Source organism: Anoplopoma fimbria, chromosome 2 (genome assembly GCF_027596085.1).
Source record: "Anoplopoma fimbria isolate UVic2021 breed Golden Eagle Sablefish chromosome 2, Afim_UVic_2022, whole genome shotgun sequence".
NCBI lineage: Eukaryota > Metazoa > Chordata > Actinopteri > Perciformes > Anoplopomatidae > Anoplopoma > Anoplopoma fimbria.
Genome location: NC_072450.1, coordinates 13502857 through 13517470, shown reverse-complemented (window position 1 = coordinate 13517470; position 14614 = coordinate 13502857). Strand labels below are relative to the sequence as shown.

Genomic DNA, 14614 nt, shown 5'->3' with positions numbered 1-14614 from the left:
TGCAAGACAATTCTACATTCAGTGTCAATGGAGTCCAGGCATTTGTTGGCATTAAAGAAGGAGACCTATTTTTGCTTATGAAATATAATCATCATGTATAATTGTCATATTCAGAGATACTAATAAATAGAATAAACTCACTTAGATCACAGGGAAGCGTGAATTGTGGCTCTGTTGGATATGTGTGAATTGTCATGAATGACTCAGTGAGCTTGACAACATGAGACATCATTAATCCTACGACTGATGGTGTGGGGGCCGGGCAGATGAAGCAGTTTGCTGCTCAGCTCAGTGTCATGACTACAGGCCTGTTTCATTGATCAGATGCATACAAATTGTGTTTTGCTTGTTTGATACATGAAAAAAAACACACAAATCTTTCTGGGATCCAAACAGTGACTTTTCTCCGAATGTCCCCACATACGCCCATTGCGTGATACTGCAAAAGCAGGAGCTTTCATTAGTGGGCCAATCATCACTTATGACCCACTAGAAATGTGTGGCAGCACTTGTATCTACAGAGACCCTGCCCCACTGCCTGTATTTTCTCATTTCTTCTTATTTTGCTGTGTTTGGAACTCTTGTGGACGTCAGCAAAGAGCATTTGGACCCAACATGCAAGGTTAAGACCCGACCCAACAAGCTGGGTGTGCAGCCTGTTGTCATTCCCAAGTTAAACTTGTCACACCCTTCGGTTTAGCAAGACTCACAGATCTTATAGGCCTGACACAGACAGACTCAGAGAGAGCAGACAGGACACAGCAGGACGAAGTGCACCTTGGGCTGCATTCATTCAAAATCAGGCACCTTCCCGCAGGTTGGGGAGGAGGTGTGGATTGAGGATTGTGGATTTGAGAAGGAGAGGAAGTACGAATTTTGAATGCTGACAGCAACTGACTATGTGACTACATATTAAACCTTTAATATGTACCAGCATTTATTTCATCACCATTTATTTTCAGAAAAGGAGATAAAATGCTATATACAGTATCTAACGCTGCCCTGTATTAAAACCCATTCTACACATGAAAAAATGTTCAAAGTTTTTCATGCTGTATAACTTTACTAAAAGGAGATGAACTGGTCTTGCAAGCTGGTTGAGATATAATCAAGTTCAGTTGCTTCCTCTCTGTTTATTTCCAACTATGGCTTGTCTTAATCAAACTTTGCATTAGTGCAGTGGTAGATTGATTGAACATTAATATGCTAAATATTCTGATGAAAGTGAATGTGCACTTGAACATACACACATGCTTTCTGTATATACGGATCCGGCGGCCTTGCCTGCATGGACACACACACTCACACACACATACACGTACAGTACATTCAAATATCATCTCATTAATGGATAGACAGCTCTGATGAGGACTCATCTGCATATTATTATCATCACATTACTGCACTTTTCCAATCAGTAACTGAATTAGCATTTGGAAGCCCGCAATCATTCAGCGACCTTTCCAAAACTGCATTATAATTTTTCAGTGATGAACATATGCTACAAATGAAGTCTGCACTTGTTCAGATTGTTTCTGGATTATCAGAAATACTTCAAGACCTCGGAGAGCAAAAAAGTATTCAATTTGCAAAAGTTTGGGTTGGTAATTAACCTGGGCTCAGGGTTTATCTGACATCCTTCCAAATTGAAATTTGAGACAACATTGAGTATTTTGTTTAATTAATTTAGACTTAATGCTTAGAAGTGCCTGTAATTTCAGAGTTTAACTGTAAATGCACTCAGCTCACTGATTTTGGCACCTGAGGACTGAGCAAAAAAAACTCCCACAGAAAGAAATAACATTTCCACAGTTCCCTAACACAGGTGGAGAAAAAAAACAAGTATCACTTAAACATCCAGCGGAGGAGTCTATTTGGTCAACATGACCTGTTTTCCTCCATTGGAGGGCACACTTGAATAAGCAGTGGCAGTGAAGTGAACCAAAGCCGTTTCATGTAGACCGTGATCCTTTTACAGTAGAGGATCAACAGCCATTCCTCCCAGACACATTCCCCAGATTTGTGGCTCACCCCCACCTGGCACTGCTCCCAGAAATGTCCTGGCATCGCCTTTAGTGTTAAGAACATTATGAAAAAATGCTCTTCATTTGAATTATGATGTTTCAAATGACTGTTCTCTAACAAATGTTTCATTAATACTTTGACAGCCTTTTTCTTGACACTGTGAATGCCTGTTTGTCCATCTTTTTTTTCTCAGCCAGATGGGAAAAAAACCCTGCAGATTTACTTAAAGGGAAATGATGTAAAGACTGCTGTATAGCGTCACTAGCATTTATGGAATAATGTTGATATAACAGTAACACAAGTTGCAAAGAGTCTTAAAGTCAACTGACTAATGTCCGTTATCCAGCAATATTTAGCTAAAGTCTGCTAATGGTAGCTAACATTAGCCACCATAAGCTATTGGTCAGACCGGACCAATTCAGGCTGTAGTGTTGAAACCAGCGAAGGTGTGTTTTATTGCTTATGACTTCAACGTTTCATTGATGAGATAAATGTGTTCTTTTGTCTTGAAATTCAGGTAGTCTTGCTTGAATTATCAAGCATTGTGTGTGAGAAGCCACATATTGATTTGATTTATTAATTATTCATTAGTTTATAATTTTGGCACTTTGAGTTGCCTTTTGTCTTTCTTTCAAACACACCAAACACAGTTGCTCAACAATCTTTAAATGTGGATTTGTTTGTTTGCCTCATGTTTCAACCATTTACAGGTGTGGAAGAGTTACGCCCAAGGCATTTGGATACTGCTGATGATAAATTGTTAATGACATGAGTTGACCTCTGTTTTCTCACTCTGCCAGCTTACAGGGTTTTACAATAAAAATGACTTCTGCAGTGACTCCTTCATCAGAGACGATTAATTACAATAGAAACCTGAATATCAGGGTGACTTGTTTGTTTATGCTACCATCACATCCTTCTCTCTCTCTCTCTCTCTCTCTCTCTCTATTTTAGTACACATTCTGCCCCCTTACTATCCATCTCTTTCACTGTCCTCATCTCTCCCTGCCTTTCTCTCACTCACATCCGTCTCCCTGTGCCCTCTCTCACAGATTCCTCTTCCTCTTCCTCTCTCTCTCTCTCTTTCTCCTGCCAGGATTCTCTCTGTATTCCCTTTGATCTTCCTCCTCCTACCCTCTCCTCGCCCTGTTAAGGCTCTTCACTAACTTTAATTGAGCAACTTAGAGATCAGTGGATGCCATCGTGAGCAGTCACTCTCAGGTGAAACCTCAGTTCATCTTACTCTGTATATATGTGTGTGGGTGTGTGAGTGTAACAATTGGGTAATACAAGTAGAGGTTTTCGCATGTTTTTGTTTATACTTCCCAAATTTGTATGCACATATATGCACGCCTGTGTTTGTGTGTGAAAATGTCAGAGATCGAGAAGGGAATTTAAATAAAGATATTTTAAAAAGTGGTGCTTGCTAATTGTGTTGCTGTGCATGCTCCAGTCTTGCACCCGCTGTACTTTCTGGTTGTTTAGCGGCTCTTTGATCAGCAGATAGCGAGATGGTAGGGAGGCTGGTTATGCTGGCTCCCCCGCCTGATGCATGGGTGGCTTCACTACGCATTCTGCACACAGTGGGAGGCTGGACGGTTGATGTGTGCGTGTGAGTGTGTGTGTGTGTGTGTGTGTGTGTGTGTGTGTGTGTGTGTGTGTGTGTGTGTGTGTGTGTGTGTGTGTGTGTGTGTGTGTGTGTGTGTGTGTGTGTGTGTGTGTGTGATTATGTGTGTGTAAAACTGTGAAAGAGAGACAGAAAAAGAGAGCGGAAGAGGTTAATAGACACAAATAGGTAAAGAAAAGAAGTGTGGTGGAAGAGAGGTTGGGGGGGGCAGTGCAAACAGCTTTTTCTGGCTGCCTGGCAGGGTCCTGTCTGATGTTTATCCTGCCTGCGTGTTCTTCTAAACATTACCTACAGCCACTGCTGCCTCACAGCTAAGTTATGATCTCTTAGCTCCTTGTCGAAGATGTTTTTCCTCATCTGTCAATGAGAATTTGTGCAGCTAAAAATGTCTCATTGATTAAAAAAGCATTTGCACTTAGCATCATTCGACTTCAATTCGAGTTCGATCAAAACACAGCAACTGCAATACATTATGCTGCATCGCCAAGTGTGTTGCAAATATGCAGCAAGATAAATGACAGGAGAGACTGAACTTTAATAATGATTAAAGACAGACTGCATAACTCTGCATAAGTCTTTCACACATGATTGTTTTTTACCAATAGGATTGTTATGTCATTTTGTTACTATTCACTACCCCTAAAAATTGACCTAAGTAAAAATCACTTTTAAATGTTCTGAAGAACCAATATCCAATGTCCACATAGCCCACTTAATCAAATCAATAATACTGTGTTCACAGTTATCTGACTAAACTAGAAAATCATGTTTTCTGATATATCCCATCAGAAAAGATCTACAAGCTCTGACATGTTGCTTGTCCTCCAGTAAATAACACACATCCTGCATATCTCGGCATGGCATTAAAAGATAAGAAAGACTTTCATTTCTGGACAAATGTGTTCACATAGATTTCCCATCCAATCTATCTATAGCTTGTTGTAGAGAGCTCGCCTCTCATATTAGCAGCCATGAATCAACTGTCTTTATCGACACATGGAGTAATGCATGTCTAGCTGGGTAATCAGTATGCACGCTGCAGGCTGCGATTTGTTACTTTAGCCATAAATAAAGATATTATATTGGTTAAACCGGGTGCTCCTGGATGTGGCTGAAGTAACACCTTGGTTAGAGATTAGACCATACTGGGTTACCTCAAATGTAAGATGTTCTGGAAAACAACTCCGACCTCTTCACCTTTAACATAAACAGGATTATGTTATGTTTCACAGATTATCAGAACTTCTGCTTATTTGATGTGAGAAGGGAAAAATAAATTTGAGAGCTGCCATTTTAACCAAAATTCTCTTTAAATAATAGTCCTTCAAGGAGCAGTTGCTGTATCAAGGACATTTTTATTCCCTAACTGTATTCCTCAGTGGATAAGAGACGGGTCAAGAGACTGCCAGTGTAAATGGTCATGCTGGATCTTAAATGGCATACAGTCTTCCACGTACATTTCAAAGATACCCCGCACGGCAAGGGATACTCAACATGTGATTACACTACTCCTGGTATCTTCTGTGAGCTGAATTTACTAACCCGTGTTTGATCCGGTGTCTAATTAATTCCTTAAGTTCTTGTGTTTATAGCAGGGAAGGGAGAGAGGGTATACGGTATGAGGGGAGAGGGGATCTGTCTTTGAAGTGGTGTTCTGCAAATCTCTAGAGGATAACAAGCCCGAGGCTGGACTGTGGGGAAAGAAGCAACAACCACTTTTCCACTACGGGCCAAAATAGCCAAAGCCATGTTTTCTACACTGAATTACCTTTATCTGTTTATTTGAAACAAAATCCCATCTGAAATACAAAGTATTAAGGCGGCAATAGGTCAACAGAGAAAAGTTTGGTTTGATTGAGACTGAGAGGAAAATAACAACTACACCTTTGCTAGCATTGTTTGGCCCTGGACTGGAATATGGGCTCTTAGCAACACTGAAAAAAAACGAGTTTCTGCAATCCTCTGCGGTATACTCCTCCCTGTGCCTAACTAGCTAATGAACTATAAGCTATCTATCTTCATTCCACCCAGGGCCCACTTGTCTTTCCCTGCAGACAGAAGTTACTTCTTGGCAGGTTTTTCTGAGGGGAATCCAACCGTCCTTGCTCTAAAGTAAAGTGTTGCATTCTTCTCAAAGTCATTTTGAGGTGAAAAACAGGATTCATTGATGCTATTTCTGTTGTCGCAGACAATGCCATCAATATTTGTGTACATGAAACAACCCCATTCCAAAGCTGGAGACTAGACGGCTTTAATCATCTGTGCTGTCAGCAAAATACTAAATCTGTTTTCTGTTCCATCCATACTGATATACAAGAAGAAAGTGTCCAGAGCGAACCTTATAAGTGGGTTAAGTGTTGGACGAAAATGACTGAAACTGATATAGACCATTTTGCCTTAACCATTTCTCTCCCTTAACATAATTCATGTAGAATACTACAGGCTTGGCACAAATGTGAGTTTCCTGATGTTATGACCCTTACTTCTTTCATATATTCCTTGCATTGCAACAGGAAATAAACTGGGACACATTTGGAATGTTTACTTTTACACGTGTGAAATTATTTATAGACACAAACACATTCATCACCCAGGAGACAAAGACCAAAATCGGGTACTACCACACTGCATCTACGTGATGAGTTAAAATGCGAGAGGCCTGATGTATAGGCTGTTAGTAGGCATACTATAACTAAGACTGAGAGGAGTCTGATCTTTAGACTTAGATGTCACTTGCCATGAACTTTGTTGGACATGTGGAGATTCTGACCTGCTGATTTTGGTTCTAAATTAAATTTCAGGGGTCACCACTTGCTACTTATTGGGATTCATCCTCGTGGGACAATAACACTGGGTGAAAAGACAAATTTCAAGGCCATTTATCTAATAGTTGTTAAATGAATATACTCTTTTTAATAAAGTGCTGAACAAACAGACTTAAGGACATCATGAATGACCCACAGACATTGCCATCCTACAGCCAAACGAGGATAAAAAATAATAATCTTTCAAGGTTTGGGTAATGGTAATTTGAGGTGAAAAGAACATTTAATAAACTACTTGTAATAGTAGTAGTAATAACAATAAAACTATTGATAACAATAATAACAATAGAATAATGTGATATTTCCTAAGGCAGTTATTGTACCGGGTTCAGCGCACACCACACTTTGCTTTGATGCTTCAAAAAGCCGCCGTTGTCCAGCCCAAGCCTTTTGGAAATAATGGGTTTCAGAGTGGCCATTGTCAAGTTGTGCCTGAATGCGTAAGAAAACTATAACACTGTGACAGTAAGCCAACATGCACAATACCAGAACTCTGTAACCAATGCAGCTAAATGGAATTTTGTCATTGTGAATTATTCAAACATGCATTTTATATGACAAATATAAAAAAAATTGTATAACAAATAATAAAGTTCAGCCTATTGCACACCTGTTGCTCTGTAGAGTTCATCAGCCTACATACAATGAAATAACATACAGGTAGATTGTATATTTTCACCATAATTTTGCTTTTAGGAAGCAGAAATCATGCTTTTGAAAGCTGTAAGTATTTCAAAGCAACAGACACAGGCACAATGGCAGTTGTGGCATCTCATTACAACTAAAATGTGGGTCCAGTTGAACAACAGCAGCAAACACTGAGGCAAGTTAAGGAAATATAATGTAATCTTTTACTACATAAAATTAGCCTGAAACAGCAGAGAATACTGTAACATGGTGTTGAGGGCTTTCTAGTTGTAGGAAGATAGTTTTGTACGGATCATACCATGTTAACTCAAGTCCCTTTTTAAAACCAAACTATTCAAATGCATCATTCACCGACTCCAATTGGCATGTAAACATATATACTACTAAAAATATTACAACTGTATTATTAGCCTGAAACAGCAGAGAATACTGTAACATGGTGTTGGGGGCTTTCTAGTGGTAGGAAGATAGTTTTGTACGGATCATACCATGTTAACTCAAGTACCTTTTTAAAACCAAACTATTAAAATGTATAATTTACCGACTCCAATTGGCATGTAAACATATATACTACTATTACAACTGTATTATTAGCCTGAAACAGCAGAGAATACTGTAACATGGTGTTGGGGGCTTTCTAGTTGTAGGAAGATAGTTTTGTACGGATCATACCATGTTAACTCAAGTCCCTTTTTAAAACCAAACTATTAAAATATATCATTCACCGACTCCAATTGGCATGTAAACATTTATACTACTAAAAATATTACAACTGTATTATTAGCCTGAAACAGCAGAGAATACTGTAACATGGTGTTGGGGGCTTTCTAGTTGTAGGAAGATAGTTTTGTACGGATCATACCATGTTAACTCAAGTCCCTTTTTAAAACCAAACTATTAAAATGTATAATTTACCACTCCAATTGGCATTAAAATATAAATTATTAGCCTGAAACAGCAGAGAATACTGTAACATGGTGTTGGGGGCCAAACTATTAAAATATATCATTCACCGACTCCAATTGGCATGTAAACATTTAAACTACTAAAAATATTACAACTGTATTATTTCTAATCACTTTCTGTCACATTGGTGTAACGTTTGGGCGTCTAGTTGTCGACAGGCCACCCCTCTCCCGCAGTGGTTTGCCCCTCGCTCCAGCTGACCGGCCCAGGATTCCCCGGTGGCTCTGCCCGTCGCTTGGCTGTGACGGCTTCCCCGTTTCAACGACCGATTTAAACGGTTATAATTCCACGGAGTCAGTGGCCGCTCGTGTCGGCAAACCGTTCCTCGTCCGGTGAAACGTTGAAGGAATTACCGGGCCCCGGTGGGGTATTGTCCTCTGTACTTGTCAAAGCCAAAGGGAGGAGGGAGGGGGGGGGATCTAAAGCACAAAATACGAGGCCCTCTCTCCAGCCCCGGATTCACCTGCTACGCGAGGGAGCCTCACGCCAGACACCGACATGGGGGACACCGGGAGCGAGGGCAGCAAGCCGCCGAGTAACGTTAACGTTGTACCCCCGCGCTGCCCCTGTGGTTTCTGGGGGTAAGACGAACATAAAACAACCTCTCACATGTCTTGGCTTTCAGCTAGCACAGTAGCTAGCCATTAGCATTAGCAGCTCAAACAGGGATGAGCTTCTTGCCCTCCTCCTCCTCCTCCTCCTCATTGTTTTGTAGCATTAGCTGCTAGCTAACACCAGCTGGCCTAACCTTCTCGTGAGCACAGGTAGAGAGCACGAGGGATAAGCCCTCCAGGTAATGGGACAGGTGTGTCAGTGCTAACAAAACCAGCTAATAAAGGAAGCAGTCAGTCAGATATTACATCCAACCAGCCTGTTCAAATGTGCTTTAAAGCAGGATATGTGCTAATGTACTGACTCACAGTTACACATATTGACACAGTGCGTTTGTGTTAGTTTTCTAAAGCACATTAGTCATCATGAGGACATGTTATTATGCCAAGTGTATTGGGACTAACAAAGTCAATGGAGACCCAAGATATCTTGAGTTTTGTGGCATTTATCCACGTTCAATTCACATGGTTGTGTATGTGTAAGGCAGGTGTTTCTGATTTATTATTATTATTATTATATAAGATTTATTATAGCACATTAAAAGGTATTGGTACTTTAAATTAAGATAGGTTTGCATTTTCATTATGTTTTCGGTTTGCTGGGCTAAACTAAAGCTTATCATGATAAGTTTGTGACAAAGGTCCAGCTTTAGATGTGGCTTGCTGAACTATGTTTGTAACATTACACATTGGGGGTTCCAATGAGAGGATCATTAAGATAATGAACTTTGTTGTCTGTAACTGTTATATGCTGTACTGCAGTCTTGTCCAGGTACTCATGTAAACGAGATTTTTTTTAATCTCAATGAGGAATTTCCTGGTTAATTACATTCTACATTAAAATAAATAAAAAAGGAAACTATAGATGTTTTTTACAGGGTTAGGGTTAGTGACCCAGGTCAATTAAGATAAACTTGTTTTTGTAGTAAAGCAGTAGAATTGTTTGTTCTCAAAAAGTGTTAATGAGCTACACTGGCTAATTTTCTATTTGCATATTATAAGAAGTGATCTGTTTGGAGGTTAGTCACCCACTGACTTGTTGGATAAGCATGGAAATTATGTGAAACAAAAAGTATTGCAATGACAATCCCGAGATCAGAGTTCAACCGTGTTCAAAATATTTGTGTCTGCACCAAAATCATGGCATCTCTGCATATTTTTACATTATTACAATTAACACAAAAAGTTCCATGTACATTAACAAGCTTTTACACTTTCTACATTAAACAGCCTTCACATTTACAACAGACTGTTATAACACTTTAAGTATTTGCCCCACATTTGCAACTAGTTTGAACAAATCAACAATCAGGCGGCCCATTTTGACAGAAGGTCACTGTGATGATATTCCTGATTATTTAATTTCCTGTCACTACTGCTCTTACTGTAATATCAGTCCGTCTGTCCTTGTGATTTTATTACCCACCATTTACCCAGTCACTAAAGCAGAACTAATTCTATATGCAATAGTTTTCAGTGTTGTTTTGATTAAATTGTTAGTTGATGATGTGTGACTGACACTGAAGATGATGTTCAGACATTATGATGCAATCATTTTTTTTATCTTAAACACAATTAATCAGAGGTTCTGTCAGTTATAATATTGCCTGAATATGAGTCAACCCTGATTATAAGATACACCTCCCTTGTTGAAAATGAACAATGCGTCCACTTCTGTGGTAAAAGTCAATTGGAGGTGCACTCAGAAGTAGTAGAGTTTATTTCCTCTTTAGGAGCAAAACATGAGCCGATTAATCAATTAACCAATTAATTTATCGATAGAAATGATCATTAACAATTCTTTCTACCGATTGAAACAAAAATGGCGAAAGTTCACTGGTTCCACTTTCCTAAATGTAAATTTGATATATCTTTGGGTCTGTTGGCTTGACAAAATTAGATATTTTGATAAAATAATAGGCATATTTCAAAGTTTTTGGACATTTTATAGACCAGAAAATGTTTGGGATATTTCTCAGCAGTATTTGGAGGGGCCTTTGAAATTAGGCAGGCCTTATGGTCTGGTTAAGATGGATTTGTTGTAGAAATCCAGCTCCTGACTATGATCCTCCTGCTTGCATGCTTCGTAGTGAAAAGTGTGTCGGCCCTTGGATTTTCTATAGTACAGGAGGACTGTTGCATTATGTCATTTGGTTTGAGATGGAAAAATTGGGAAGTTCAGACTTGTCAACATGATATATGGCATTATTTGAAACACAAGTTCCTTCAGGTTGTTCTATGGCGGCAGGTCACTCATGTCTGTGTGTCTCTTTTTTTAACTTTTTGACTTCCACATGTCTCTTTCTGCCTCAAACTTTTTTGAAGTGGCACATTCAGGTGCACCATGTATGGTTGTGATTGATGCTCTGGCTCATAAACTGTAAATACGTCTGACATTTAGCAGCTTGTTCTTCCTTTTGCTATTTCTCCCCGAGAGCAGAAGGCTTGATTGTCTTAAAGTGATCCTCGACACAGCAGGCAAAGGAAGAAGGGAATATAAAATGTTATTCACCCCTTTTGTTCACCTTTCACTATATGGTATCAGAGGAATTCTCTGTGTCTCTTAATTATGATCTTGTTGCAGAGTTCTTTAGTAAAATTGTTATTTAGATTGTAGCTAGTCTGATTTGGTGGAGGACTATTTTTATTCGCAGATAGGATGAACCTGAAATACATCTTTGTCACAACATATGTCGTTTTGTTTGCGGACCAGGATTGCTTGTGTTGGTCTCTGTTAGTTTTATGCATGTGTCTCTGTAGCTATTTGTGAAGGTTGGCAAGTGCAGCTTAACTAGGACTTGTCTCACATAGTAAGTTGAACCTATTCCTTGATCTCTGTCATGTCCAAACAATCGTTTTTGTAAAAAGAAAAAAAAAAACATGGCTAAAGACACAGCTTGTGTTTGGTTACTCTATCGTATATAGGAGAAATACAATCATTTCTAAAGTCCATACTACTACACGACCAACCTATTGTAATGATTTCATATTAGCACCAAAGATTTACAACACTGATACGTAATGAGATTGCTGTTGCAAAGGCTATAGATAATTGCTGGATAGGCCAAGCAAATGCATTAGCAATTAGTTTATTAATTTACCCTATATTGCTATTCATAACAAAGATTATTTAGATTCACAAAAGTATTGAATGCATGTGTTTTTTAACATTGAAGTTACAAGCTTGTGCTGCCCTTACAGTTTTTCTCTGAAGGGTCATCAGCAAAGCAAAACTTTTGGATTATGTTCTAGGTGACAATGTAGAACTGTTATGTATAATCTCACCTCCCCCTGTAACATAAAACACAGCTGAGCTTCCTCTGTTGCTATTTTATTCCCCATAGATGTACTTGATAGTCTGATTAATTCTGTACACAAGCAATACAATGTAATCTCTATTAACATACTTCTATCCATGTTTAAGAAGACATTTTGCACTTTACTGCTATTGTCAGTAGTGTTAATTCCCTCAAAACATTTATCACCCATCCAAGCCTTTTCTCCTTTGTGTCACTCAAACTGCATCACCAAGGCGACCGAGCCCATCTTCCTGTCTGTTCCAATCAGATATTCTCATTAGTAACAGCAGTGGGCCGACTATGTTGTCTGTTCAAACTCCACTCAGCATAACAAGCATGCAGCACTTTATTTCCTGCGTGTTTTTTTTTCTTTCTCAACCTTTCTCACCCCTTTTAGTTCCTTAATTAATCCGTCAGTTGATTACCTCTGATTTATAATGGTGACAACAGGATATGACTTGTTGTTCACCCAGTACCGGCTTCCTCCCTACCCGTGTCTCATGATTAGGTTTCTCCTCTATTCTTGCCTCTGACTTCCTCCTTTCGGTTTTTATACCCAAGACCACACACCAGCAGAGTGACAGACAGCCCTCAGGTTGACTGCAGCTGACCCTACATTTAGAGATGAGGACAAAGGTGTGCAATGAAGCACCCAAAATAAATAGAATGTGACTGATAGCAGTGACCGTCACGCTCAATGCGCAGACAGTAAGGACAAGGACTGGGGAGGAAATGAGAGGAGAGCCATCTCAGAGGAAAGCTGGAGCCATCTTTTGTGATAGAGTTGTGCCACTGAAATCAGCAAGGCTTCAGTAATCAAACCCCATAACAACAGCTATATATATATCTGTATCCACGATTTGGAAGGGAAAAGTAATGTTTAGAAGCGTTTGTTGCTGGTAAAAAGGGCAAGTTAATGAGGTTTGTAATGTTCACCATTCATGCCTCTTGCTCACCTTCATCAGACCAGTTGAGCGGTTGTCATGCCAGTTGTGTACATTGCTAACACAGATGAGAGTTTGCTTGCAAAATAGGGCACACTTGTTCCACCGTACTGCTATTTCCATACTGCTACTACTTTGTTTATGAGTCAGAGAAAACTGACCATTGATCTTGACTATATTACTATTTTATTATGTTATATATTCACTACTGCCGGTAAAGGTAAAATCAAACTCCTAACAGATACATGTAAAAAGTTACAAAAATAATAAATGGGAGTGTAACTTTAAAATCAATATACTTGTTTTAATTATATAATTAGATACATTTTATTCTGTTTCATTTTAAAGCTTAATGTAGGGAGATTCCAAAACATAATCTCCAAAGAGTCTGTGTTTCGAAAGGTTCAGAAACACAGCTCAGACACAATATATGTTTATCAAGTTTCTATGGTTACCCTGTTAGCAAACTTGGCTCACTTATCCTTCCTACCAGCAGACATACCACATAGACATGTAATTGGAGGGGTGTTTCTATCCACCTGATGAATATAAGTAGAGTATTTACCTGCTTGCTTGGTCAACCAACTCCTGTAGATCTTTAGCTTGTAGGAGATGCTGGATTTTCTTAACCAACCAATTGTTTACTGTGACTTTAGGCGTCTAGGCGTAATATGTGATCCTCAAATGAAATTTGAACACCATGTGAAGACATTGGTTCGACCCAGTTTATTCCCAACTGTGAAGCATTGCAAAATTCAGACCATTGATATCGGTATTTGATTTGGAACGTCTCATTCATGCCTTAATTCTTTCCTGTCTTGACATATGCAGTGCCCTGGTAACTTTCCTGCATGCAGCAACTAGGCTCTAGACTATGACCGGTCGCACATCTGGCATAACTCCTATTTAAGTCTCGCTGCATTGGCTGCAAGTGAAGTTCAGGATTGATTTAAAGATTTCTTCACTTAAAATGCACTTCATGGCCAAGCCCCTGCCTACATCTACAAGCTGCAATAATACCTTACACCACCAAGCGTCATTTAAGCTTTTCCAGCCAAAGCCTATTGGCTATACCACCTTCCAACGGTTAAACCAAAGGCGACTGCTCTTTTGCTGTCCCAGACTTTTGAACAAACTACCCCCTAACGTTAAATCTGATTAGTCTGAATGCTGTTTCAAAAAAACACCTCTTTAAGTTGTACTTTCTATAATTTCAAAAGTTGTTTTTTTCGATAAATTCTATACATTTTCAATTACTAGAATTGATCTGCGTAGTAACTGGTTGCTGTATGCTCCCGGTGTTCCTAATTGGGATTGCCCTTTGCCATTGGAATTTGTGTTTATTTAGTAAATACTTACTCAGTGTTGCTTTACAGTTACAGTTAGAATTTGTAAGCATGTCGGCTGGAACAATTATCTAACTCATCTGATTGAATGTTAATTTTGAACAAATGCTTGATGTGGGTTCAAAATGAGCGGTCTACATCTGTAATAAGCCGTGTGAACTATGTACAACCTGGATACCTTGATGACAGAGTAAATCCCTAAAACAAGAATGATTTTTAATTTGTACCCAGAATTTTTACATTTACATTTGGTATATGGTGTGCAAAATGTGCAGAAATAGATCTAAAGGGGAAGTCGCACCTCAGTTGATGTAGCCTCCCTA

At 39.1% G+C, this 14614-nt stretch overlaps 1 protein-coding gene across 1 annotated transcript in view; it reads left to right on the top strand.

Moving 5' to 3' along the window:
• The first annotated feature begins 8282 nt into the window (after positions 1-8282).
• The window catches only part of zfand3 (zinc finger, AN1-type domain 3), a 16400-nt gene continuing 10068 nt past the window's right edge, over positions 8283-14614 (top strand). Inside the window, exon 1 of the mRNA XM_054613237.1 lies at positions 8283-8672. Coding sequence (XP_054469212.1) covers positions 8590-8672 — 83 coding nt within the window. The 5' untranslated portion in view covers positions 8283-8589. The remainder of the gene's footprint in view (positions 8673-14614) is intronic.